The sequence below is a fragment of the Procambarus clarkii genome, chromosome 36 (genome assembly GCF_040958095.1).
Source record: "Procambarus clarkii isolate CNS0578487 chromosome 36, FALCON_Pclarkii_2.0, whole genome shotgun sequence".
NCBI classification, from domain to species: domain Eukaryota; kingdom Metazoa; phylum Arthropoda; class Malacostraca; order Decapoda; family Cambaridae; genus Procambarus; species Procambarus clarkii.
This window is the reverse complement of record NC_091185.1, coordinates 6,892,262-6,919,197: the sequence shown is the minus strand read 5'-3', so window position 1 is coordinate 6,919,197 and position 26,936 is coordinate 6,892,262. Positions and strand designations below refer to the sequence as shown.

At 42.1% G+C, this 26,936-nt stretch overlaps 1 protein-coding gene across 1 annotated transcript in view; it reads right to left on the bottom strand.

Annotated features, from left to right (window-relative positions):
* The window catches only part of LOC123756102 (Ca[2+]-channel protein alpha[[1]] subunit T), a 487,984-nt gene that overhangs the window by 113,677 nt on the left and 347,371 nt on the right, over positions 1-26,936 (bottom strand). The window contains exons 20-24 of the mRNA XM_069336529.1: positions 21,098-21,281; positions 17,804-18,018; positions 14,756-14,948; positions 11,276-11,460; positions 6,141-6,267 (exon numbers count right to left, since the gene is read on the bottom strand). Of these exons, the coding sequence (XP_069192630.1) occupies positions 6,141-6,267; positions 11,276-11,460; positions 14,756-14,948; positions 17,804-18,018; positions 21,098-21,281 (904 nt within the window). The remainder of the gene's footprint in view (positions 1-6,140; positions 6,268-11,275; positions 11,461-14,755; positions 14,949-17,803; positions 18,019-21,097; positions 21,282-26,936) is intronic.

Genomic DNA, 26,936 nt, shown 5'->3' with positions numbered 1-26,936 from the left:
TAATTTTTCTATCTCGTTTAAAATTGAGTAGCCCCTCAGGAATAAAACCTCATTTAAAATATTATTATCAAGTTTTGTCTCAGTTAGTGCGACTTTCTCTGGCATCTTAAGCTGTATTAGATCATTCAGCTCCACTATTTTTTAACTCACTCCATCTATGTTTGTATGTAAAAGTTTTAGGAACATGTTTCCCCCTCCATTTGAACTTTAATCCCCCCTTGCTCTATTGATTTTGCAAGCAGTTGTTTGTATTGTTTTGTCGGCTTTCTGGATGCTTTCTTGATGACGCTGACTATAACAATCCCCTGCCCCCTGTACCTCGTTGAGGTGTCCGGTTCTGGCTCTAGTCTCCGTATGCTCTAGTCTCTGCTCTAGTCTAGTCTCTAGTCCAAGGCTCTAGTCTCAAAAATTGCTTGAGATACGTCGGCAGTTATGAAGAAAGCTTACATCATCTCACCACCATACCCATACTCCGGTAGGCCAACAAGATTCCTCTGATTGGTGGTTGAGTATTGGCAAGCTATATTGGTAACACAGCTTTGAAGCCACCAGAGCACACCAAGAAAGAAGTATTTCATTACATTCAATGCTGTGTATTTTGGCATTTTTACTTATTTGATTGTGCTTATGTGGATGTTTGACTATGTCTGGTTGTCTGACTGTGGTTGTCTGTATCAGTCTACGTGCCTGTGTTGATTTGCTTGTCAGACTGTGTATCTGTGTGTTTGACTCTGAATAGGAAGCATATTTTAAGTCATAGAAAAGTGTTCTCTACATATTCCATGGAAATCTCACATAAGAAGAAAACTCCAGCACTGAATGTAATAAAAAAAAACAGCATTAATGTAATGAAACACCCCTTTCTGGTGGACCACTTGGTGGCTCCCTGTTGCTACATCCTGCATAACACCACCCATTTCAATTCACACCAGACCTTAGCAAGTCTTAAAAAAGCCTACAGGAGACCAGAGGCCTAAACCTGGTTCCCTCACAGAGGCGCAAAAATTTAGCATTAAATATGTCATGTGAATCCCCTGCATAGCGGTGGAACAGCCTTTTCCCCTCACCTTCAGTGCCTCTGCACTGGAGGTCTTCATCTACACCAGCCCAGATGAGTCATCAGTCCTGCCACCTCTCCATCTCCATACCCCCCAGGGCCTGGCACGGCCTGGTATGATTCAAGAGGCAAGCCGGGCGCCTCTGCTAACCGGTAGTTTGCCTTCACAAACAAGCAATTAGCCGCCTTCAACTGGCAGTGGTGCAGCTCAACACAAAGGCACCGCCAGCCACAAACTAGCAGTTTGCTAGTTGACCAGATGTCCACCTTGCGTTGACACCAGATGAGTCATCACCGCCGGACTATATAAGGGGCACTGCCTCACTGGAGAGCCCAACTACAGGCTCACCATAAAACCTGTCCTCTTAAAAATAATGTCGCTTTTGGCCGTTTACCAGTATGGCCGAAAGTGGACGTAATTTGAAAATGAAAAAAATGAAAATAAATTTGGGATTTTTTTTCAACAACAGTAAGTTAAGGGTCCTCTGATAGGTTAGGTGGGCAGGAAATTCTCAAAGTTTCAAAACAGTATGAAAAACGTTAATTGAAAGTTTCCTCTTCTAACCTTACCGAGTAGGCCGGATGACTCAAACAGAAAACGGAACAGTATGTCACTTTTGTGAGTCGATTTCATTTCAAATTACGTCCAAATTTGGCCATAGTGAGCATACGAGCTAAAAGTGACATTATTTTTAAGAGGACGGGTTGCACCATAGCCCATGCTACTTGGAACTTATTGTTCTAGGTAGCGAATCTTAAACCACAACAACAACAACAACCTGGAGATGCAGTCTCTCTCTTAGTGCTCTTGGACCACCTCAGCCTCCTGCACCGCCGTCTGCATTCAGCCAATGTCGTATGCTGGATGCTGTGGTGGTACGGTAGTCTTCATCACCACCAGTATACTTTTGTATTGTATGCAGTATTAGTTAAACTTTCATTTACTTGATTTGTTATATAATAACAGCCAAGTATTCTCAGGTGATATTTTTGTTCATTAACATTTCAGTAAATTGTTTTAATTATTTATTTGATGATTTTAATTTGTTTCCACCTGCGACTTTACACACTGCAAGGGCCAATAGCAGCATTTTTTTTTATTTATGTGACAATGAGCCATACCATCTTGGTTCAGTGTAGCTGCAATACCACAACCTGTCACAAATGTAATAACACGTCATTTTCTGGGTGAGCCCCGAAGGCTTCCTGAAACTATCCGAACTGATGTGACATACTGGTTTGGGGTAGACAGTTACAGGAGTTCTTATGCCTACCAAGAACCACGAGCCAGAGAGGTCCCCTCAGAGAGGCACAAGGAGCAATGGCCTATGAGCACTTTACATTTAAAGTATGTCATAATTGCCACTGACCAGGGAAGGACCCAGAAAGGTAGGCGAATCAAAACAAATCACTCTCTGGTTAACCTGTTCAAGCTACATCCAAAAAGAGCAAAATAACTCCCCTAGAATAAACCAAACAAGCAACCCTTCATAAGACTAACACATCCGCACGTTAGCACTACCCCGCATAGGTTAGGGGGGAGCCTCATGGAATACTGCCAGAATGCCTACCTTTCTGGGTCCTTCCCCGGTCGATGGCAATTATAACATACCATATTTGCTGGTGTATGAGATGCGCTTTTTTGTATTTTTAAATGTATAAAAAAATTGCTCTGCGTCCAATGTGGCTGTAATATGGATGCGAGTCCGAGCGCCATAGGCTAGGGAGCTTGACGAGCACACTGGCCAAGTTCACTAGGCACAAAAATGGCTGCTAATAATAAAATATTGAAAACAAGCCAAATTATTACAGTAAATTGTGTTACTAATAATAAAATATTTAAAACAAGGCGAGTTATCACAGTCTGTTATCACAAACTTACGAAAAATTGCTTGAGATACGTCGGCAGTTATGAAGAAAGCTTACATCATCTCACCACCATACCCAGCATACATAACCCACACCTGATATATCATGCACTATTTAACAACTGTGTTGCCTTTTAAAAACAAAGAAACATTTATTCATTATCTAAATGAAAAATGCTCCTAGAAATTTGAAAGGAATGTTCAACTTTCATTCGTCTGTCGACCATTTGCAATGAGTGATTGACAACAAAACTAGAGCCACTATCGGATGCGCCACCTAGGTGGCCTGATGCGCCAACACAAAACATCACATCCAGAAATACAAGTTTCACATCCTATATAGCCCAAAATATAAACTATACAGCTGATCTTAGAGGAGGTAAGAGTTGGGGTACAAAAGCCACTTTAAAATATAACTTTCAATAAATAATGATGGAATAAATGTATTATGAAACATACTAAAATAGGTTTTTCCTCAAAATATCCTTGTAAAATAGGGGTGTGTCCTATGGGAGGGTGCGTCTTTTACATTGGCAAATATGGTACAGTACTTTAAATGTAAAGTGCTCATAGGCCATTGCTCCCTGCACCTCTCTGAGGGAATCAGGTTCTGGATCATGGTTCCTGGTAGGCATAAGAACTGTGACTGATGACCTCTTAACTAATAGCACATATCAGTTCAGATAACTTCAGGGAGCCTCCAGGGCTTCCCACAGAAAATACATAAGTGTGGGTTTTAATCCTATGTTATTATGTCTGAGAAAACATTATTATTACTTATGTAGAAAATAGGCCACACACAATTTACAATTTATGATAAAAACTAACAAATTCTGATAATGAAAGAGATCTAAGGGTGATTCTCGATATAAAACTGTCACCTGAGGACCACATAAAGAACATTGTGCAAGGAGCATATGCTACGATTTCCAACTTAAGAATCACTTCAAAGTACACAGATGGCAAAATATTAAAGAAATTGTTCATGACCTTTTGAGACCAAGTCTCATAATAGTAATATACAACTATTATAATAATATACAACTAAAATTGTATATTATTGAGCAGTCTCCGTGGTGCAGTGGTAAGACACTCGCCTGGCGTTCCGCGAGCGCTATGTCATGGGTTCGTATCCTGGCCGGGGAGGATTTACTGGGCGCAATTCCTTAACTGTAGCCTCTGTTTAACACAACAGTAAAATGTGTACTTGGATGAAAAAACGATTCTTCGCGGCAGGGGATCGTATTCCAGGGACCATAGGATTAAGGACTTGCCCGAAACGCTACGCGAACTAGTGGCTGTACAAGAATGTAACAACTCTTGTATATATCTCAAAAAAAAAAAAAAAAAAAAAAAAAAAAAAAAATAATAATATCAACTATTGGGAGATACAAATGTGTATGAAACATTATTGGAACCGGGCAGTTGGCCACAGATGTGCTAGCTATCTCATTCATTTGGTTTGCAGCGGCAGACAGGAGAAGGCAGTTGTTACTTGAGTTGCATGTAGCGGTCTCCTACAATAACAATAAGTGCATCGTGTCTCAGATGTACTATAACGGAGATCCTTGTCTGTATTAGTTAGGGATAGGCAGTCTTAAACTAAGTTTGTTTATAGAACCCTGGGTGTAGGTGGTGTTTTGTGTTATTTGGTTCATAAACTCAGATTTCTGTGACACATGGTCTATACCCCATCAACCTTGGTCTCTAATTGTGTTAAAGTGCCAGGATTTTGTGTATGGTTAAAACCCATGTTGCCTTTATAGCTAACCAAGGAAGTGTAGAATATTGTGGTGACCCTAAGTCCTACTTTGTGTGAATCCAATAGTCAATGCATCCCTAATGCTTATGTTTGTTGAAAAGTATCCCCCATTATATATCCCTCCCATTATTCATAAGAAAGTAAGAACTGGTTTTGTTAGTTGTACTGTACAGAGTACGGCTTCCAATCTCATAACCTTACAAAATAACACAACAACAAGCAAATGGCCCCTGGAAGATGAATGAATCCAAGGATGCCAAGCAATTAGTTTGAAACAGAGGAGGCTTGCCCACAACTAGTTGACCAGAACACTACAGACAGCAGTCACCACCAGAACATCAGCAACAGAAATGAGCTGAGGAGCAAGCTGTGGGACGAGGCTGGGCTACATAGTGGAGGCAATCGGTATTAATGAATTTTTAGTTAGTTTGAGTGGATCTCTTGTTCTGTGTGAATTGTCTGTGGAGTTGTTTGGCTGTTTTCTGTGAACCCTCCGGTTGTCTGTAGAGCTTTGCTGACTTCCTGGATACTTTCCAGGTGGGAAGGCAAATTGTCATTCACTCCTTGCACCTCTCAAAGGAGGGCCAGGTTCTGGCTCTGGTCTCTGGTAGGTAAAACTGATGTAACCCATTAGTACAGAGCGATCTCAGCAAGACAGCTTCAGGGAGCCACCAGCGAGCTCCCCAGAAATGTACATGAACAACAATCAAGTACTAAAATACAGAACAAATACACAAGTAAATGGCCCCTGCAGAATACAGAACTGTGCCCAGAATGAATGACACCAACTAAATAACCAGAACTCGAAGAGCGTTTAGCAGAAATGAGGAAAGTAATCGGGACGTCTTAATGGGTCATGCCAGGCAAAATGACTGATGTTCAAGGCTAGGGGACCTATGAGCGAAGTGTGAGGTTACCTGGTAGTGTATAGGCGGAACTAATGAGTGAACTGCTTCATGACCGAGTAGTTCATTTGGTTCGGTGTCTTGTTTCTCATTTTCTGCGTTCTATTTACTTTGCTGAGAGTTAAGTCTTGCTCACCTTTCTGATGACTTTCTTGGTTAAAGTGATCTAGTGTTCTCTGGTCCTTCCACCTCTATAGAGAGGGGCCAGGCTTTGGCCTCTGGTCTCCGGTAGACTTACAATGGCTTGCAAGGGCCTGATGTGGATTGAATTGAGTGGAGCTATCCAGATAGCTAGCAAAAAGGAGCCACCTTAGGAACCCTCCCATAAAAGATGCATGGAAAAACTTTAAGATATCCCTAATGAGGATACCTAATAAGCCAAAAAAATTGTGTATATAACAATACAATAATTACTTCAATCAAAACAATTAGACCTGGATCATGGCAACTGAGCTCTTAAGTCTTATAGTGAGCAGCATTTATATGAATATCATTCATGAACCTACACTAAACTCACTAAACTGAGAAGAATTCCAAATAGCACCTACCTGAACACCTAGGATGCCAAAAATAATAAAAAATGTACAACAAATGAGGACTATGTTGCCAATGGGTTGAAGTGATGATAATAATGTTTGCACCACTAACTTGAGACCCGGGGCCCTGTTGATCACTCTGAAGAAGACAAGGAAAAGGTAATTTTAGAAGTAAATTGGCTGACATGCATCCTTAGCTTAGGCAACATAAACATTATCAGCATTTTATCTGAGAAAAAGGAAAAAACCAGCACTGAATGTAATGAAATGCCAATTTCTGGGTGAGCCCCAGTGGCTCCTTGAAAGTATCTTGCCGAGATGACTCCCAACTACTAGGTCACATTAGCCGTGGAGTTCTTAGTCTTACAGGAGGGGGGCGGGGATTAAAGCCGTTGCTCATCTGGGGCGAGCATCCAGAAAGTCAGTGAACCAAATCAGGCAACTGCTGGCTTTAAAAGATGTAAACAAATGATCAAATCTCTTGAAACTAGTGTGTGCTCAATCTCCATACCTCCCTCACTTATGCGGAAAGAAGAGGTTAATGGGGCTCATGCCCTCGAAGGGCCTGAGCCCTCAGTTTTGGAGGAGATGCACATACAACACCTTTGCCCAATGACCTAGAAGGGAAGGAGGGAGGGAGGGAGGTAGGAAATCAGGGAGCTACCAGGGCTCACACAAAAATTGGCATTTCATTACATTCAACACTGGTTTTCTGGGGAAAGTACCTTGTGGCTTCTTAAAGCTAAGTACCCATGAAGGAAAAAAGACAGGGACTTAATAGGGAGGAGGTAGAACTGCAGGCAGTCAAGATGAAGATGAGAACTGAGATCAAGAAATCTGACCCAATGCCACAAAGGAAACTGAAGCCTGGAAACATTAACTAAATATTGAGCTGCCAGAACCCTGCTAGACAGCCAAAACCTCCATGCCAAAAGATCAACCCCAGGACATATTAACAAACAAAGCAACCAGAATGGTATACTTCCAAACATCATGGGCACAAGGGTAGACCACAGGCTAACTAAACCTAATGATTGGAGTTTAGGGATCACGAGGTTAAACAGACTGTAAGGTTTCTCGTGAACGTCCCAGGACCTATGCGGCCTAATGTTACTTTGGGGTGTCCGTCACGGCCGACTGTCTCTTCTTCGGATTGAGACCTGAGGTGCTGTCGCCTCCCTGGTTGGTCCCTGTTTTACCTTCTCTGTGGGTAGATAGCTTCAGGGAGCCAATGTGGCTCCCCACAGAAAACCAGCATTGAATGTAATGAAATGCCAGTTTCCGGGTGAGTGAGGGGTTAGTTGAATAAAGTTTTGCTTGTTTGTTCGCTTCCTGGGGGAGTTCTTTTGCTCTTTTGAGGATGTAGGTACCACGATTATTGGTAATGGGGGACTTCAACTTGAAAAAATAGACTGGGAGGCCTATGAAGCAAGAATGGAGGACATTTGACATTTCTGTCAATACTGGATCTAATATTCACCAGGAAAGAAGAAGAAATATTTGACATCCAGTAATTTTCTCCCTTTAGAAAGAGTGTTAATGTCCTGTTGGAAGTTAAATATGCTTTGCAATATAATGTAGAAGAGAAAGGGGACATTGAAAAAGTTGATAAACTATTTCAAGAGAGGACACTATGGGAAACAGAGAATTTTTTATTTGGTTTAATTGGGCGAGACTTGTTGCTGGCAAGGAAGTAAATGAGATGTATGTCAAATATAGCGAAATATACTATGAAGGTACACAAACATTCATACCAAAACAGAAATACAGGACCAGAAAACAGGATTGGTTCAACAGAAATTGTGAGGGGCCAGAAAGTAAAAGACAAGAACATGGGTTCAATATGGGAAGAGGCCTAACCCTCAAACATACCAGCACTACAAGCAAGCAAGAAACAATTACACAACAGTGAGGAGAGAGGCAGAAAAGAAGTTTGAGAAAGATATAGCGGGCAAATGTAAAACTGATCCAGGCCTTTTCTATAAATTCAATGAAAGCAAGCTGCAATATTGGATAAAATCAATAGATTGAGAATGGGGAACAGTACTACTGAGAATGAAAAAGAAACGTGTGAAACACTAAATAAACAGTTCCAAAATATGTACAAAATGAGGATTTCAGAGCTGGACCCAATACCAATTCCAGAGTATGCCATAGACTACATAGAAGTATCTCAAGACAAAGTGGAAAAATTACTCAAGGAGCTAGGAAGAAATAAGCCAGTTGGACCCGATGGAGTTTCACCTTGGGTGCTGCGAGAATGTGCAAGTGAGCCGAGCATTCCACTCCAATTAATATTCCAGAAATCCTTGTGCACAGGAATTTTAGCAGATATATGGAAAAAGGCAAACATAGTACCAATCTATAAAAATGGTAATCAAGTGGAACCTCTAAATTATAGACCCATATCATTAACAAGTGTGGCATTCAAAAAATAGATTTTTTTTTAAAACCAAATGGGTTGAACACCTAGAGAGTAATTACATAATAATGGGCAGACAGTAAAGTTTTCGAAAAGGAAGATCCTGTGTAACAAATCTACTTTGTTTTTATGATAGAGCCACAGAGATACTACAGGAAAAAAGTGGGTGGGTTGACTGACTATCTGGACCTAAAAAACGATTCTGATAAAGTACCACACAAGAGGCTGTTCTGGAATTCATCACAGTAATCCATCAGAAACAGTAAAAACTGTTTATAGTAATTGAGGATAATAAAATCACTCATAAATTAGCACCTACCTTCTTTCATACATAAATTTGCACTGAGAGAGGTGCCATGCACTGAGAGAGGTGCCGTGCACTGAGAGAGGTGCCGTGACTATCAGCTGTGAGGGAGGAGGCAGGGGCACTGGGTACCACTGTACTCTCGCCTTTGATGCCATATTTGTGCTTATAAGAGAAGCATGTCTCTTGGAGATGCAAGTTGAGCAGCAGAAATGTGTCTTGGAACGAATTACCACGCATAGGACTGCCATACTCTCCAAACACGAGAGAACGTGTCTCGGTTGTATACCTTTTTTCTTTTATTACGAGCTTAGTAAGATTAGAGTTTCAACCGGGTTACGAGGCATACCCTACAAACAAACCCAGTAAGCTTCTTTCATTTATATTGGGTATTACCTCAAATGTAATTACAATGTGTATATAGTAATCTGTAACAATTAGTATATTGTAAAATCTCAGCAAATCTACTATGGCGATGTGAGAGGGTACCACACCTGTTTCAACACACCAGAGTACTGGACGCAGTGACCATGAGGTCTACATTGCATGCTTGATCCATTGTTGTCTACTCCCATGTACGAGCTAGTCTAAGAGGAATTCTTCTGATACGTTAAGATTAAAGTTCTCACAATTAACCCATAGTAGCATAGTCTACTAACCAATTCATTTAAATAATTTTATTTAAAATTTTAAGTTGGTTTAGCATTATTAAACCAGCTCTCAAATTTTTATGTGTACAGGGAAACCTCTAACAAGAATTAAAACTAAAACATACAGTCCACTTTTCTAGTCACATACACATACAATCATAGTAAATCTAAATTTAAACATACAATTGTTGGAAAATTCCCCATAGTCAGAATGGGTGGGAAGCAGGGCAGTCAGGAGACAGTGGGTGGGCAGATGAGTAGCAGGACGGGTGGTCAGTGGGGGTGGGTGGGAAGCAGGATGGGTGGTCAGAGTAGGTGGGTAGATAGTAGTGGGCGGTGGCGTAAGTGGACCAGCTTCAGCTAGGACTAACACAGGAGCTGGTCATCCCCGGTCCTTCTCCAAGACCCCAGATCCGCACACCGGCTCCTCCCTGCTACCTCCATTCCCCCATCCCGTACCCTGCCCGCTACCTCCATCTCCTCATCCCCAAACTGCCCCCACCCCCCACACCGGTACCCCTCCCAGCCATATGGACGGTATTAATATGGTGGGCTTCCATGCTACCAGATGTTGGATCGGAGGCAGACTCCCTGAGCGCCTGACATTAAACTTATTGTTTGCTAACCGAATGGGTACGACAGTAAAAGCCTGATTGACTGTGAATGCCTGACTGACTGTGAATGCGTGACTGACCATAAATGCTTAACCGGCGGCTACCACAACAGTGAATGCTTGTTGCTTTTGGTTATGCCTGGTCTTGACTGAATGCTTGACTGACATGTTGTGACTGACTGGTTCTGACTGACTGCCACATAACAGAGGCAGTGAAATGTGTGAAAGGAAAATCTGGAACCAGTGATGCAGATATCAAAATGTTTAAAGTGAGCAGGGGGACGGTCTCACCATCTCCCCCCCCTCCTCCTCACCCTCTCCATACACCAACACCATTCCTCCCTCCCTCCTCACCGTCTCCCATAACCAACATGAGTCCTCAGTAAAGATAAAATACAGTTAAATGTTCATTTATTTTATTTATGGTTTATATTTATACCAAACTGTTTTGAGTATGAAAAATATGAGTAGTATTCTGTATAAAATTTATTTTTAAGTTAATATTTTTGGATGTGTGGAATGGATTAATTCAATTTACATTATTTCTTGTGGGAAAATTTGTTTCAAGTTACAAATTTTTGAGTTATGACCCGTCTCTGGGAACGGATTAAATTCGTAAATGGAGGTACCACTGTACTGTGTATCTTTCTCAAACTTAAAAAATAAGCATTATATATTAAATTCTAAATACTGTATAGGTTACTTCAAACAAGCAATGAAGATAAAGACAAAGACAGTTCAACTCTCTATGGCTCTAACGTCTCTAAGATTGAGTGCTCTGAATATGGGGAACATATCAATTTACAAGTTGTATGTCTAATTATCAATTCTAACATTCATCGATTATTATACTACCACTGGACTGAAATAATGAGTCTTGAGCTGTAGGTGACAACTTTCATCACAAGATGTGACAGTGTCAGTGTAGAAGATTGAAAGGAGTTTAAGACTGACAAGACAGAAACAAAGCCACCAAGAAACTATGAGTTGTTCACATAAGATAGTAAAGTAAGTAAAGTAAAGTAAATTTTATTCAGGAAAGTACATACATAGTTGTTTTATAAACATAATTTTGGATTTATAGATAGAGCTAGTACATACAATACCTAAAGCCACTAGTACACATGGCGTTTCAGGCAAGATAATGAAAAGCCTTACCTGAGAGGTCTAAGAGCACGCAGGAGACGGAAGACTCTGAGGATGCCAAAGATGCGTGGTGAAGTGGTTGCCAGAACAGACATGAGAACGTCTATGAAAGAGATGATGACTAGTGAACCATCCATGATATTCCAGCCAGAGTTGAAGTAAGCACCCCTCCCATACAGCAGACCCTGTGCGATAACCTAAGGGCAAGACAAAGCTTATCAGGGACACTTAAAAAAACCAGCATTGAATGTAATGAAATGCCATTTTCTGGGTGAGACCCCAGGCTCCCCGGAGCTTATCCAGGCTAATATGCTAATGTCAGACTTTGGCATCAGTCATGTATATGGAGTTCTATGGGCCTACCGGGGATCACGAGCCAGAACCTGGCCCCCCTCAGAGAGGCAAGGGGAGCAATGGCCTATAGAAACCCCCATGTGGTTGGAAGCATTCTGTTTCTGCCATCGACCGGGTCAGGCACCCAGAAAGGTAAGCATCCCAAAATAAACCCCTATTCTGGTAAAAATTGCTACCACAAGCCAAACAAGTAGATAGAACTCCCCTAAAAGAAACGAACAAACGATCATGACGTCACACATCACCACGCCGCTGTCTGTGCAGCTACCCAGTTTTGGTGAAAACCGGGTAGCTAAAAAAAGCAGCTACCAGCGCAGTTTTGGTGAAAACAAGATAATTTGAAAGGTAAAAGAAAACCAGGTTGAAAGATATGTAACGCCTTTTCCTAGGGTGGTGGGTCGTCAGTGGCACCTTGCTGTTGGCCACACAGAAATAGCTCAACACTATTAAGTCATATCAGCCTTTTATGAGTCATTTAAAGCCTAACAGGGACCAGAGGCAAAATTCAGTTTCCCCCCCCCCACTCAAAGAGGCAGAGAGAGCAGGGGTACATGATCACCCTCAATGAGATATGAAGCCCCAGAAAGTAGCGAAACAAAACAACATCAGCAACGTCAAATGAGAGTAAATAAAAACAAAACAGCAAACAATCCACCCAGAAGTTAGATTAGGTTAGGTTATGAGCCTATGACCTCATACTGCAACCAATATACATACCTGAAAGAGGCCAGGTCCATCATGGAAGAAGTCCATGCTCTGCAGGAGATACCAAAGCAAATCTGCTTGGAATACAGAAGGTGCAGCATGGGGAAGACAGAAACCTCCAGATAACTGACTAATCCAAGTCGTCTAACGAGACCCAGAACCACCCCCGAAGGGGTAGCAGACAAATGATACAACTCAAACATAAAGAGTGTACAAAAAATTATCCTCTGTAACAGCAGATCCTCAGTGGAAGGGACCAAAAATCACAGAGGGTTGAAAGGCACCCAACAGCACTTCTTGGGGTCCCCTTCATCCCCAGAAGCTTGTCATGAGATAGTAAGTTGTCCTTCCAAGGAGTAGGTTCAGGAAAAGGGGATAGTTATGCAACCTGTTCTCTTTATAACATGATGCATTTTGATGCATACTTTACCTATTGGCAAAAACTGATGTACAAGAAAATAGCAGCGGCCCGAGAAATTTACATAATATCCCATTTTCTGTTTGTGAGTCCTCTTGTTGGTTAAGTTAGGGAACAGTTAGTAGAACAGTTTCTTGATGTTACGAATGCTCATGAGAATGGACTGAGTTATGAAGGTCAGTGCCCTGAAGTCCAGGTGAGACCGGAAGGTTCAACTTCCTTTGCTATCGACACAGATGGGACCACCACTGGGAAAAGCCGAGCTACATGGAGCCAAGAGTTTGAACCAGCAAGGTATGTCACTGGGCTGACACTCTGAAAGAGTGGAAAACATGTGGAAAACTCTGGAAAGTGCACTGTAAAAAAATGCCTAAATTTGGACACCGAGCAAGCAGCGCCTGAAACCAAGGCAAAAGGTATTCCAAAAGGACCATCTTTCCCTGGCAGGATTATTCTGGCTAGGACCAGGAGCAAAAGTACACTAAGGGAAAGAGGTACAGAAACCCCCACATCAACCAGTCCACCTGAAAGGTGCAGCCACTATGAAGGCCTCACAATCAGGAAATGGAGCCATGTAAAGAGCTAGGCACTAATTCCATGCCAATGACAAGAGATCCACGATGAGGTGTCTAACCATCTTGCAAAGCCATTGGAAGGAGGCACTGTTAATGGTCCACTCAGTGGACATGGGAAGGAACTGAGACCATCTGTGAGAATGTTGGACACTTCCTGAATGTAAACTGCAGGGAGAACTAAAACCCAAGAAACCTGAAGACGAGCTACTTACAGCATCCAGCTCATAAAGGCAACAGACTGAAGGGAGCCCTCTTCTGTTTCAGAAAATGAACCAATGAGCAATAGCTTGAATGAAGCTGGAGCACGGAGCCAAGAAGAATCTGAATCCTCCTCAGGGCATGGCACATGGCTGCAAAAACTCCTGCACCGTACTGTGGTCCTGACAGAAAGGAACCAGCCAATGACCTTGGGTGGTCTGGTGAGCAATAATCACAAAACCCCAACTCAGAACTGATGTGTCCATAAAAACATCGAGTGATAATGAAAGGCACCAAGGAACTGAACCTTGAAAAAGTTGACAAGAAAACCGGCAACACAGCAACCAACAAAGGGGGATCAGGGCCTCAACCCAACAGTCGAGGCAGTGACACATGAGGCCGAACTGGAAAAACTAGAACAGCCCTGAAGCCACACATGTAGGAAAAGTTCAGGCTCAAGCACAACTGCTCAAACAACTACCGACCTGTTTGCAGTTGCCTCACTACTAGCAGGTGGCAGCACTGTAGTGCTCTCTTACTAAAGATAACACAAGCTAATGAAGTGAACAGTTCTACTTTGTCAACCATAATAATTTTTCATTGGGACTAGTCACTTAATAGTAAGTAGGCTTGGTTATGGGGCATTGTTCTGGTGTCATTACTGTCACATGATAATAGTTAGGGATACTGATGAAGTGCACCACTCGGTAGTTAGCTAGGGCATTGGTTGGTGGATTCTTTAAATTCAAGTAGTGCTTGAAAAGACTTTGGGGAGAGTTTGAAAAGTTTTTGTTGTGCCAGAGTGTAAAGTCAACCTGTCATGACTGCATTACACCCTAACCAAAGGTTATTAGGACTTGTCTTATGAAGCAGCTTGAAGCAATACCTCAGACTAACAATACAATTGCTGTGGGATCCATATGCAGACAATGAGTCACAATAATGTGACTCAAGATATGATATTCAAGCCACTTATCAGAACATGAAGAAACTACAACATTTCAGTCTGTCTTGAATCATTATTAATGGTCTAGGACTAACCAAAACATAGTTGTTTCTTTGTTTTCTGATGTCTGGTTAGGATATCAATGCAATTGCTGGAAAAAAATTGAAATAACCAATAGTCAAATTTTATATACCAGAAAAATTTAATCAACCAGTTTTAGTTGTTTATCTAGATCAGGTCTAATCAAAGTTATACATGATTTATTTTTTCAGCTACAGAAACACTCATACACTAACCTTGACAATCATTTCCCAGCCGAACACTACTGTAAAGATATAGTTGAAAATCATGAGGACCTGCCGCTCAACAGAGTCTGGAGGAATGTTGGGGCGCTCCATTGCCAGAGTGATGCAGTTAAGGCCAATAAAGAAGAGCACAGAGGAGTCAAACCATCGTCTGGACACCAGAAACAAACTGATGCGGCGTATCCTGAAGGGATGAATGGAATTTCAGAGAGTTTCTGCTCAAAGATAAAAATACAGCATTACAACTAGTGTTAAGTTCAACAACATAACACATGGGATTAAATTGGGAAATAGTTTAATAAGAAGTGACAGTTTTTGTTAGTATAATGTAGATTACAGTGACAATCTTTACTGTTTACACCTTAACATTACTGGTGAATGTGTGGTGGTTCCCTGAAGCTATCTCGGTGAGATTGCTCCATGCAAATGGGTCACATCAGACATGGTAACCTGTTTGGCATACCAGAGACCAGAGCCAACACCCAGTCTTCCCTCACAGAGGTGCAAAGAGCAAGTGATAATTCACCAACACCAGGAAAGCATCTGGAAAGCCAGTGAAGTTTTACATACAACTGGAGAGTTAACAAAGACCAAGTCTTCAGCACAAAGCCATCCTTCTTGCCAGTTCTGGAGCTGATAAATAGCATGTAAACGATCTCACTACCCTGGTAGGGAGGGAGAGAGTCAAGGGAGCCACCAGAGGCTCATCCAGAAAGAGGTGTTTCACTGCATTCAATGCTGGGTTTCAGGGGTAGCCCCCCAGTAGCTAAATAATAACGGAGAACAATTACAGAACTTACCAGGCAGAAGAAGTAGCAGTAGGCATGAGGAAGAAGAAGAGAATACTGGCCAGAAGACATGGCCTAAGGAAACACAAAACCAACTGGAACCAGGGACATTAACCAAATACTGGACTACCAAAAGTCTGTCATAATGCCAAAACCCCAAGCCCACCCCAAAACATATTGGAGAAGACTGCAGCAAATGATGTATACTTGCTAACATAATGGGCCCAAGGGTAGACCAGTGGCTGGTTAGATTTGATGACACTGTGAAGAACTTTGGAAATACAAGTCTTGGAACAGGGAACCAAGGAAATAGGGTCAACCAACTAGGCATCCACCAAGGCAGAACCAGTGACCCGCAGGTAGCTGCGAAGAACCCACCACTGGACCTAGGTGATGCACCCCTGGCTGGACCAACCAAGCATCAGTCACCAACAAACCCTTTGGTATGCAAGCTGACTCATTCTTTGCAAGAAAAGAAGGCTACAAATAAACACATTACCCACCAGGACAAAAAGAATAAAACCCTCACCTCCAGAGAAGAGACTGAAGCTCCCAACACTATAGCTAGAGTTGGTTATCTTGGGATGATTTCAGGGCACAACTTCTCCACAGCCCAGTCTCAGACCAGGCCAACTGGTTGCTGAACTGGTTAACCAACCATCAACCTTGGCCGGTTGGTAAAAGCCAACAAAAAACACAATTTTGAGAAAGACAATAAGAGCTAAAGGGGAAACCATAAAACAAGGCAAAAAGAGAAAGAACAACACCCGATCAAGAGACCAAGGCAGCTCAGAAGGAGCATGAGCTTGCAAGAGGTGAAAAACAAACAGGACATTCTGTGGAACAGTGCTGAGAAAGAGTTGATGTCGAATGCAAATTGCCTTGCAATTATCAGGCCCCGCAGCCACAGGGGCCAACTCTGGACTTCCAGTCAATCAATATGCCACCATCACTTCACTCAAGCAAACCTAGTCAGTAAAGTAACAGCTGTCTGGAAAGCCTCCAACACAATGGTGGAATCAGTCAGAGAAGACACATTAGTGAGAACACACCTCACAAGACTCCGGGTCAAATAGGCAGCATGGCAGGGGCAGAAAAAATTATCATTATCAGGTAGCAAAGATGATGAACACCCCTCAAACTTGCAAACAGCAAGGTTAGGCTGGACAGGCCACTCTATAAGGACCACAACTGAGACATTCAGGGGATTCCCAGATCCTGCAGGATGGTAACCAAGTAGACACCCCAGGCACTGGGGCTGCTTGCCAGAAGAACAGACACCAACTGCAGCCTAAACTACCAGGCTAAGGGAGGCAACTATGGCGTGCCATGTAAACAAGCACACAACCCCAGTGCGTCCCAACACAACCAACAAATGCCCCAAACCAAGTACTAAACAGAAGAATCTACGATTCCTGAATAGCCTAAAGCGAGGCGCCCCACTCCAATGATCAGGCCTCTCAGGGGCAAGCTCCTCAACACACCAGAGAAGTGAAGTGCTGGTTGTGCAAGGGCAGCATTACAGGATACACAGGGAAGAGAATCCTGAGCACATGCAGCATGAAACACCAATGAGCCAAGTTCACACAACCAACTGGAACCAAAACACACACATGAAGCCTATATTTAAACAGTACACAGAGCAACCAAGTCCAAGGATGGCTGACACTTGCCTGCAAGTTGGCTTAACTAGAAGCACTATAAGTAGGTGTGAAGACACAAGCATCAGGAACAGAACTGACTTGGTGAGCCAGCTGGGAGCCGAGGCTGGGCTGCCTGATGGTGGTAATTGGAACTAACGAATTTCGAGCTCGTTTGAGTGAATCCCTTGTTCTGTGTGAATCGTTTGCTAAGTTGTTGGTGGGTTTTTTCAAGAACCCTCCAGTTGTCTGTGAAGCTGTGCTGACTTTATGGAGGCTTTTTCCTGATGAGGTGGTGGATTATCACCTGCTCCGTGTGACTCTTATGAGGGGAGGCCAGGTTTTGGTGGTGGTCCCCAGAAGGCCAAACACAACTTGCTGCCACTGATGTGACCTTGTAACTTTTTAGTATGAAGCAATCTCAGGAAGACAGCTTCAGGGAGCCACCAGGGGACTTCCTCCAGAAAAACTAATTTTATGAGAATTTTCAGTGTCACCCTGTGGCACTGGAAAGTATGAGAGTTTAAGTTACATACTTTTATAATTAAAAGAGCTCAATTATATTTTAAAAACAAATCTAGTAAAACTATAGTTTTCTCTATAATACATACGGATTTTCTGGCGAGAAGACATAAAGGGAATAGTCTTGTCTTTCCTTGAAACAGCCTTTAGGTTCAAAAACAAAACATATTTTCTTAAGACCCTCTGTCTCTGTTTCAGAATGTTCTTGTGCCTCTTCCTGTTCTGCAACAGCTGCTGCTTCCTTAGCACGACTTAGATTATTTTGTTTGTACTCCAGCTCCCTGATTGACCCAAATACGGATGTCTGCAAGTAGAAAGACCTTTCAAATAATTGGATTTCAAAATTATATTTACTATCATAATAATTTGTTATAGTGATGCAGAATTTAACCCTTAAACAGGGATTATCATCATATGTTGATTCACAGAGTAATGTGGCTATTTTAATATGATGATTTAAATAATTATTGTCTGGGTTTTACATGTATGATGCAAATCATTATATAATAGTGCTCAAGAGCCCTGGTGTCCCCCTGAACCTACAATGTTGATCTAGTGCCATAATACTAGGTGTAATCAGTAGCGGAGTTTTTTCAGGCCTACCAGGGACTACAAGCCAGAAGCTGGCCCCTCTTAATGAGGCACAGAGAGCAATGGCACTATGATAAAATTGTCAGTGAACTTTAATCATATCTGCCACCACAGAGGAAGCACCCACAAAGTCAGAGAAACAAAACATACCACTGGTTACAAAAATATTAAGACCTCAAAATCACTAAAAGAACTCTCGCAAAATGTAAACAATAAAAAATTCATGAAACTAGCTCTAGCAAATTCATCCCCACCTTTCCCTTGTTTGGGGAACGGGGGGTGGCAGACCAGGTTAGCCGGCTGCTCCAACCTCGGTTCTATGATGATGGAAAAAGCCACCCCACCCCCCCATTCCAACTCCCTGGGAAAGGGTGGGTGTCAGGAAGCCACCAAAGCTCACCCATAAATTGGAGTTTCACTGCATTCAATGCTGGTTTTCTGGGGGGAGCCCCTTGTGATTTCCTGAAGCTACCTACCCATGGAGAAAGAAAAGAAGGGGACTTATCAGGGAGGAGACAGCACCATTGGAATCACAACAAAGAGGAAAACACGGACCATGGACATCTCTTTAAAGAAAGAGATCTAGGGGTGGTTCTAGATAGAAAACTATCTATTAGTTGAGTGTTAGTCAAGGTGACTAACACCCCCAAGTCCGGGGGTCCCTATAACCAAAGTGGGGCAGCCGTGGGGCATCCGGAAAGGCCACCAACCTAGCGCGTTGCAGCAACCTAAACTGTGCATGCAATGCTGAAGCTGCCTGCACCCAAATATCAATATCAGTGGACTGGGTGGTTTGGAGTACAAGCAAGGAACACTACTTGCAGGACTCCAGGTCAAAGGTGTCATTGACTCAACAGGCAGCATGGCAGAGGCAAAGTAGATAAGTGTCACCTTGAGACAACGGGACAGAGCAACCTTCAAACGTGCACAAAAAAAGATGGGGTTCAGAGGACGCTTACATCAGACCAATGAGCCCCAATGGCGGGTTTCCAGGGCCCTTAGGCTGGCTGTTAAGGGAAGCCCAGGCCAGGTACTGTTAACCGGTTATCCCAGAACTACCAAACAAACAAACAAAATGCTGAACCCCTGCGACGTGTGCAATCACGGGGACCTAGTAGAGGGTTATCAAAATCATACAAGTGGTCCTACAGCCACACCAGGCAGACCCCCACCAGGCAGACCCCCAAAAGGCAAAACAAAATAAAACAAAAGGAACACCCCGCAAAAACACAACATCTCCAGGAAGAACAGAACTGGCTGCTATGCATAGCATAAGACAGCTGGACAGTACCTTGCACCCCCTTATGCTACATCCTTCCCAAGGCCAAACAAGAGTAGGAAAAACCCCATCTGACCCCAAGGGCGGGCAATCATCAAGCAGCAAAAGAACCCTGCGGAGGTAGCCCCCCAAACAGTTTTTAGAAGATAACCCCAAACTGCAAGGGGCAGTACTTCCAGGGCACCTAGGGAAGGGAACCCTAGGCACATGCAACCCCAGTACATCTAAAAATAACACCTGGCTCACACACCACCATACTGCAGTACAACACCACAAGGCATAGCACTTCTCGAAGATTGGAGCCAGAGTCGATTGACTGCCACACAAAACAACAGCCTCAGAACTGGGGTTGGGTAACCGGAACAGGAAGTCTGAGCCTACCCCCTCCTTCCTCCTTCTGGGGAGGGGGAGTTGCACAGACAGCAGCAAGGCACCTGACAGCTGGGTGGACAGCACTGCGGCCAAAATATATCACCTACGATGCCTTTTCCCCCCCTCCCACTAGTTCCACTTAGTTAACAAAGCCCTTTATCCTACTTGAGTCATCCATCTAGATCCATTTCTTTTCTTTCTCCTTTTTGGCACATACATTTGAGTTCAGTAATGACATTGTTTCAATTTTCCCATGATGCTTCCATACCAGTACATCTATCGGCTCCCTCCAAGTGGTGTTTTGCAATTCCTCTCTCATTCCTTGATAGTCTCCTCGATGGTAATCTAGAAAGTTATTATCCTGAACCTTTTATGCCAGTTTCTGTTATTATAATCCATCTTAGAATATTGTGATCACACGACAGGGTGAGCTTCACCTGGTTGACCACTGGAATCATGCCTACACAACTGATAATTATTGATTCTTGAAAGTCCACCAACTGTTTCATCAAAACTTTCTGACCTCTTTAGTTCTTTAATTATGTCAACATTTTTTCCCCCTCTGTTTGCCTCATGTAACACAAACACCAAAAAAGGAATAAACAAGCACAAGCACCTACAGGTCAGAAGTCAAAGAAAGCCAACACTTATCTGGATAAAAAGGGACCCAGAATGAGGTGGTGACAAGATGAGTAGTAGTGGACAAGTTCACACCGGGAGCATAACTGATCAGTCGAACCCGGTGAGACCCAAAGTTCCCATGCTGCCACTGGGCAGAAGCGATGTATAACTAGCACGGGTCACTACCTAACTATTGTGTTCCTTTATGTCAGGGCTGCTAATATTTTCCTTGTTGTTGTCTGCTCTGGTTCACTCTACCTTTCTCTGAATTTTCCTCTTGGTTTGGGTGATCTTGCATCCCATTCTTCATACACCTCTTTGAGTGGACTAAGTTTGGGCCCCTGCAGTGCGGTAGATGATATTCTGATTCACAAGGGCCATATGTGACATGATACGTGTAAAGCTATTTAGACAAGAAGCAACCAATGGGGGCCTCTCAGAAAAATAGATGATGCAAAAAAAAAAAAAAAAAAAACAGATGTAGCAAATACAATGATTTGTAAAAAGAAGCAATACTAACCTGGCCCTGGATGGAGGGTTGGCGTGACCTCGATGAGGACCCACGGGAACGGATGGAATTCTGTGGACTAAGCGCTCGCGGCGACCCTATCGAGTTCTGCTGGGTGAGGATAGATCTGCGCGGGGCCAGCTGCACATGGCTGCTGGTGGACCCGTTGCAGTGGCTGTGGTCAGTCCCTAAAAACCTGGAGGGTGGAGTGGCAATTATCTCTTCATAAAAGAAGTGATATTTAGCTTCAATCAGAATGTCAGGATCTGATAAATGAGATGTGAAAATGTCTTCTTATCTGCCACCTTCCATCTGTTATAATTTACAGATCAATAGTTATTATTATGTAATATCTAAGCAGTCACTCTCCGTTAATTTAAGAGCTCTTAAATTAAGATCTCTTAAATTAAGAGATCCGTTAATTTAAGCTGAGGTTACCCAAAAATTCCTCCTGTCAAGCAACATTCAAAAAGCCGACACAACTTTTGCAAATGAACTAAAGAGAAGCCATGGACAAATACCATAAATGCCAAACTATAATAAGCATATTATTTTGCCAATAACATTGCAAAGTCAAGTTTGTGTTTTAAACAGTAAGCCAAGATTACAAATTTGTTTTGGATCAAATCTACCATTGCCCCCCCATCAGTACTTATCTGCACCTAGGTGGTCATCATTTCAAAACAATTTTAGTGAAGCCATCACCAACACAAAGATGACATATACAAGGTTAACATAGGTAGTTTTTATTTTTACACTAAACCATTTATGGCAAATTTATCTGAATTAAAAAAAAAAAAAGGCCAGCATAAATTTTGTCACTGTTTATGTTCGAGACATAGAAAGATCTAAAATGTAACCTGTAAGGTTAGCCGCAGGCAAATGTTTCACAGTAAATGTTTCTGGAAGGACTCTGTTGGTAGTATCCTGTTACTAACTGCCTGGTTAGCTCCACTCAATTTCAATCACAACAGGCACGTGAAAGTTTTTTAAAAGCCTACCAGAGACCAGGGACCAAAACTTGATTTCCTTAGAAGCACAAGGAGCAGAGGATTCAAAATTAATCTATTTGAAGGAAAAAGCCACCAGAAAGGTGGGATAAAAAAAAAACAGACAACAGCACGATAAAATAAAAGTTAAAAACACAAGAAAACAAAAATGAGGAAAATTAAACAGTACTTTGTACAATAAAAACAAAATGAGTAGCCAAGCAGACAAGTTCTCCCTCTAGTGTCAACCCACTTTTTATTCTATCAAGAAGAACATATTATTTATCAATGTTTGATATACTCTGATTGTACTAGTTGAATTAGATGGTTGAAAGAACTGCAAAGATGCATGAGGTGTTTAGGAGCACATAATCAGAATCAATGTGAGACCGTACTGTGCACATGTGCAAGGTGCAACAAGGGTCAACATCACCAGCACTGTATGGGGACACCAATAACAACAACAAGTCTCCAAAGTCAAAATCAGAGGAAGATGAAACTTCCACAACAGTACAATAGTGACTAGTACATTAGGATGTCAATGTCTTAGATACCAAGTACAACAGCGACTTTACCCACTGCACAATTAACTTTAATCAACAACAAGACCAAGATCCACACCCCAAGTTGTTCAATAAAGGTTCGTAGAAGACTTTTGTGACAAAATGGGTAGCAGATCTTCAACTCAAACCTATAGCAAAGGTTAACCTAAATATCTCAGGTTTCCTGACTAATTCAGTACTTCAAACCAACCAGGTGGTCAATGTCTTAGCTACCAAGAGAGAGAGAGAGACACACACAGAGAAGGGAAGAAAAGAGAGAATGATGAGAAGGAAGAATAGAGGTTAGAGAATACAATTTAAGAGAATACAATATAAGACTGAGTGATATGTGTGTGTGTCTGTACCCAGTGTGTACAGTATCCAAGAGCAACAGCAACTCAGTGCCGAATCAATGTAATCAATAATAATAACATTGATTCGATTTTGAGCCAATGCCACTCTTAGATATTATGTTGACCAGACCACACACTAGAAGGTGAAGGGACGACGACGTTTCAGTCCGTCTTGGAACATTCTCAAGTCGATTGTGGACCATCTTCAAGACAATCGACTTGAGAATGGTCCAGGATGGACCGAAACGTCGTCATCCCTTCACCTTCTAGTGTGTGGTCTGGTCAAAATACTTTAGCCACGTTATTGTGACTCATCGCCTGCCGTAGATATTATGTCTATGGGGTAATGGTGTAGCAGGTCCACAAGATCAAATCTGTCAACTAATAGGCAGTAATATCCCTAGCTTGATACTTGGCATTATAAATTAATTACCGTCACAGGTGTGCCACAGCTGAAAGGTACCCGTTTCAATTCTTGTGAAAGAACATAAGTGTTCTTGGGCAGTGCTTCCTTTTACCTGATGCCTCTGTTCACCAAGCAATAAATCGGTACCTGAGAAGTAGTTAATTGTTGTTGATAGCATCCTAGGAAATGTCAGTAGTTGGCCTGGGGTGGACTTCAATAAAATTAATAGGCATCCTGTCAGTGATTTTGGGAAACAAAACTATGGTATAGCATTTCTATTTCTCAGGAAAATGGGGGTCCTTCAAACACTCCCTCATGATGTAACATGGCAATGATCAAGCCTTTGGACTCACTCCAGACAGAGACAGATAGATGAACACACACACAGACAGACACTGTAGAAATTATGTATGAGGAAATCTTGTTAATTCTTTAGAAACTTGAAATAATAAGTTATCAAACCACTATGAAAACACTTGAAATTCTCATGTGTTTTTGTCTATCAATGTAATGCAAGTGACACTTCCACTGTGATCAGTGTGGTCCTTGCCACTACCATCAAGGCTTTGTAAATACTACATATTTTGCCACCTACACTTAACACTTTTCAATGTAACCGTGCATTTTTATACTTAATAACAAATATTAAGGAATAGTAGCTTGTATTGAGTTTAATTTGAATGCAACTTCATTGAAGTGGCTTCAAGTGATGGTTTACATTTAGGGTGTACAATAGAAATTAAATTGAATCGATTTTCTATGAAATGGCAAAATTACTATGCATTTTAAAAATGGGGACACTATATACTTTGGCATATATGGTAATCATGCTATGCTATGTTTAAATTTACATGCAGTATTTATTAGAAGATGCCATACTCATGTTCATGTCATCATTGATGGCATTCAAATTCGTACATACATATGTTAGAGCTATGTTTAAAGACAACTGTAAACATCAAAATAAAATAAAACAAATATTTATTTTCTAATACATTGTAATCTGTTGATAGATGCAGAGGGTAGCACTATGCATAAGATGCTGAGTTTACAGTCACGAGCAGGCAATCCTGACATTATATTGTTTGCTACGATATACTGTACAGGCAAACATTCCCTATCCGGACACACAGGAACCATGACAGTGAGACACCTGCTGTGTCAATTTGAGGTGGGACATTCGTGTCCCACTTCAAATTGAGTGTGAACATGAGAAAAAATCATAGTCACCAAAGCAAAAGTCACACTACTGCATCAATGAGACAATCCGAAGGAGCCGTGATGAGTGTTCGAACAGCTTATCATTCGAACGATGCCATTACTCTCTACTCACCTAGTTGTACTCACCTAGAAGTGTTTGCGGGGGTTGAGCTCTGGCTCTTTGGTCCCGCCTCTCAACTGTCAATCAACTGGTGTACAGATTCCTGAGCCTATTGGGCTCTATCATATCTATATTTGAAACTGTGTATGGAGTCAACCTCCACCACAACACTACTTAATGCATTCCATTTGTTAACTACCCTGACACTGAAAAAATTCTTTCTAACATCTCTGTGGCTCATCTGGGTGCTAAGTTTCCACCTGTGTCCCCTTGTTCGTGTTCCACCCGTGCTAAAGAGTTTGTCTTTGTCCACCCTGTCAATTCCCCTGAGAATTTTGTAGGTGGTTATCATGTCTACCCTTACTCTTCTATTTTCCAGGGTTGTGAGGTTAAGCTCCCTTAGCCTTTCCTCGTAACTCATTCCTCTCAGTTCCGGGACCAGTCTGGTGGCATACCTCTGAATCTTCTCTATCTTCGTCTTGTGTTTAACTAGGTATGGACTCCAGGCTGGAGCTGCATACTCCAGGATTGGTCTTACATAAGTGGTATACAGGGTCCTGAACGATTCCTTACACAAGTTTCTACAGGCAGTTCTTTTATTGGCCAGTCTAGCATATGCCGCTGATGATATCCTTTTGATGTGGGCCTCTCTGTTTATTGAAAGAGGAGCATCAGAGGTAGAACATTCCTAGATGACAGAGCGAGAGTGCATGGGGGGATTGTGTGAAAATCCTGGTCTGGCTTCAGTAGAAGCCTCAGGAAACCCTTGTGTGCTTAGTAGAACTCCAGGTTGCAATCCTTATACCATGTCGAGATCTAGCGCCTGACAGCTGGGTGGACAGCGCTTCGGATTCGTAGTCCTGAGGTCCCAGGTTCGATTCCTGGTGGATTCGGAGGCAAATGGGCAAAATGTTTCTTTCATCCTGATGCCCCTGTTACCTATCAGTAAATAGGTACCTGGGAGTTAGACAGCTACTACAGGCTGCTTCCCGAGGGGTGTGAAACAAAAAGAAGGCCTGGTCGAGGACCGGGCCGCGGGAACGCTAAACCCCAAAATCATCTCAAGATAACCTCAAGAATCTCAAGATAGTAACTAGAGCTTGTGTGTGGGAGCACCAACCGCACAGGTTCGAACCCTCATCACGGCTCCTATGGATTTTCTCATTGATGCAGTCACATTAGTGATTCCTCTCTGTGTATTGAAAAGAAAAATGTCAGAGGTAGAACATTCCTAGATGACAGAGCCAGAGTGCATGGGGGGATTGTTTGAAAATCCTGGTTCGGTGTCAGTAGAAACCTCAGGAAACCATCATGTATTCCGTAGAGAGGACATTTGTAAAATGAGGATTCCTGTACAATGAAACCACCAATATCAATACAAGTACTGGTGCCTCATTGAGCATGACCAGGAAGATTTGGAATGTAATTTGTTTATTGGGCAGTTTATTCAGATACTTTTCAGAGCTCACAACTAGCATGGACAACTTTATCTGGACAAATCATAAATAGAAATCTTGATTATCATGAAAACTGGTGTCAGGAAATGGCATGGTTGCTTGTTTATAAGCTGATCATGTCATTATATTGAGCCCATGAATGAAGCAGACCCTCACAGTTAGGTAGCAATCTATATGTTCAAAACACTGCATATTGCTTTGCATTCATGCCACTTGGTACTAAATAGAAAACAATCACTGAACATGATATGAAAGTCATAGGAATTTCTTTTAGGTTATTGGGTGATAAGTAAAGATATGTCAAGAGGCTGAGAGACAGGCATGAGACTCACACAGGTTGCTGGCTGCAGATGTTGCTATTAGTGAAAGTTATGTCTTAGAGGTGTCAATTTTGAGGCATTAATAGGTTACTGAAGTTATTATGAAAAAGAGAGTACGAGCTGCAGGCATGACCCTTCAGTGAAATGGTGCAAGATATAACCAATGTAACTTTCCTTGGTGAGTTTTTAAGTAATGCCTGAAACAAGTAATTCACAGAGACAAGTTATTGTTCAGAACAATATTGATGGAAACATCAGTCAGGAAGAAGAGTTTATGAAGGACAAAACTTTGATTTGTGAAAAGTGAGCTCTTCTAAAAGGGGCTTGTTTGTCATGCATGGTGTTTTCTTCAACACCCTAGACAGCAGCTCCTGCCCTTTGTCTAATAAAATTATTAGTAGGAGCATTGCCTTAGAAAGATAAGGTTTGTGATACTAACCCGTGATTAGTGATATCATACATG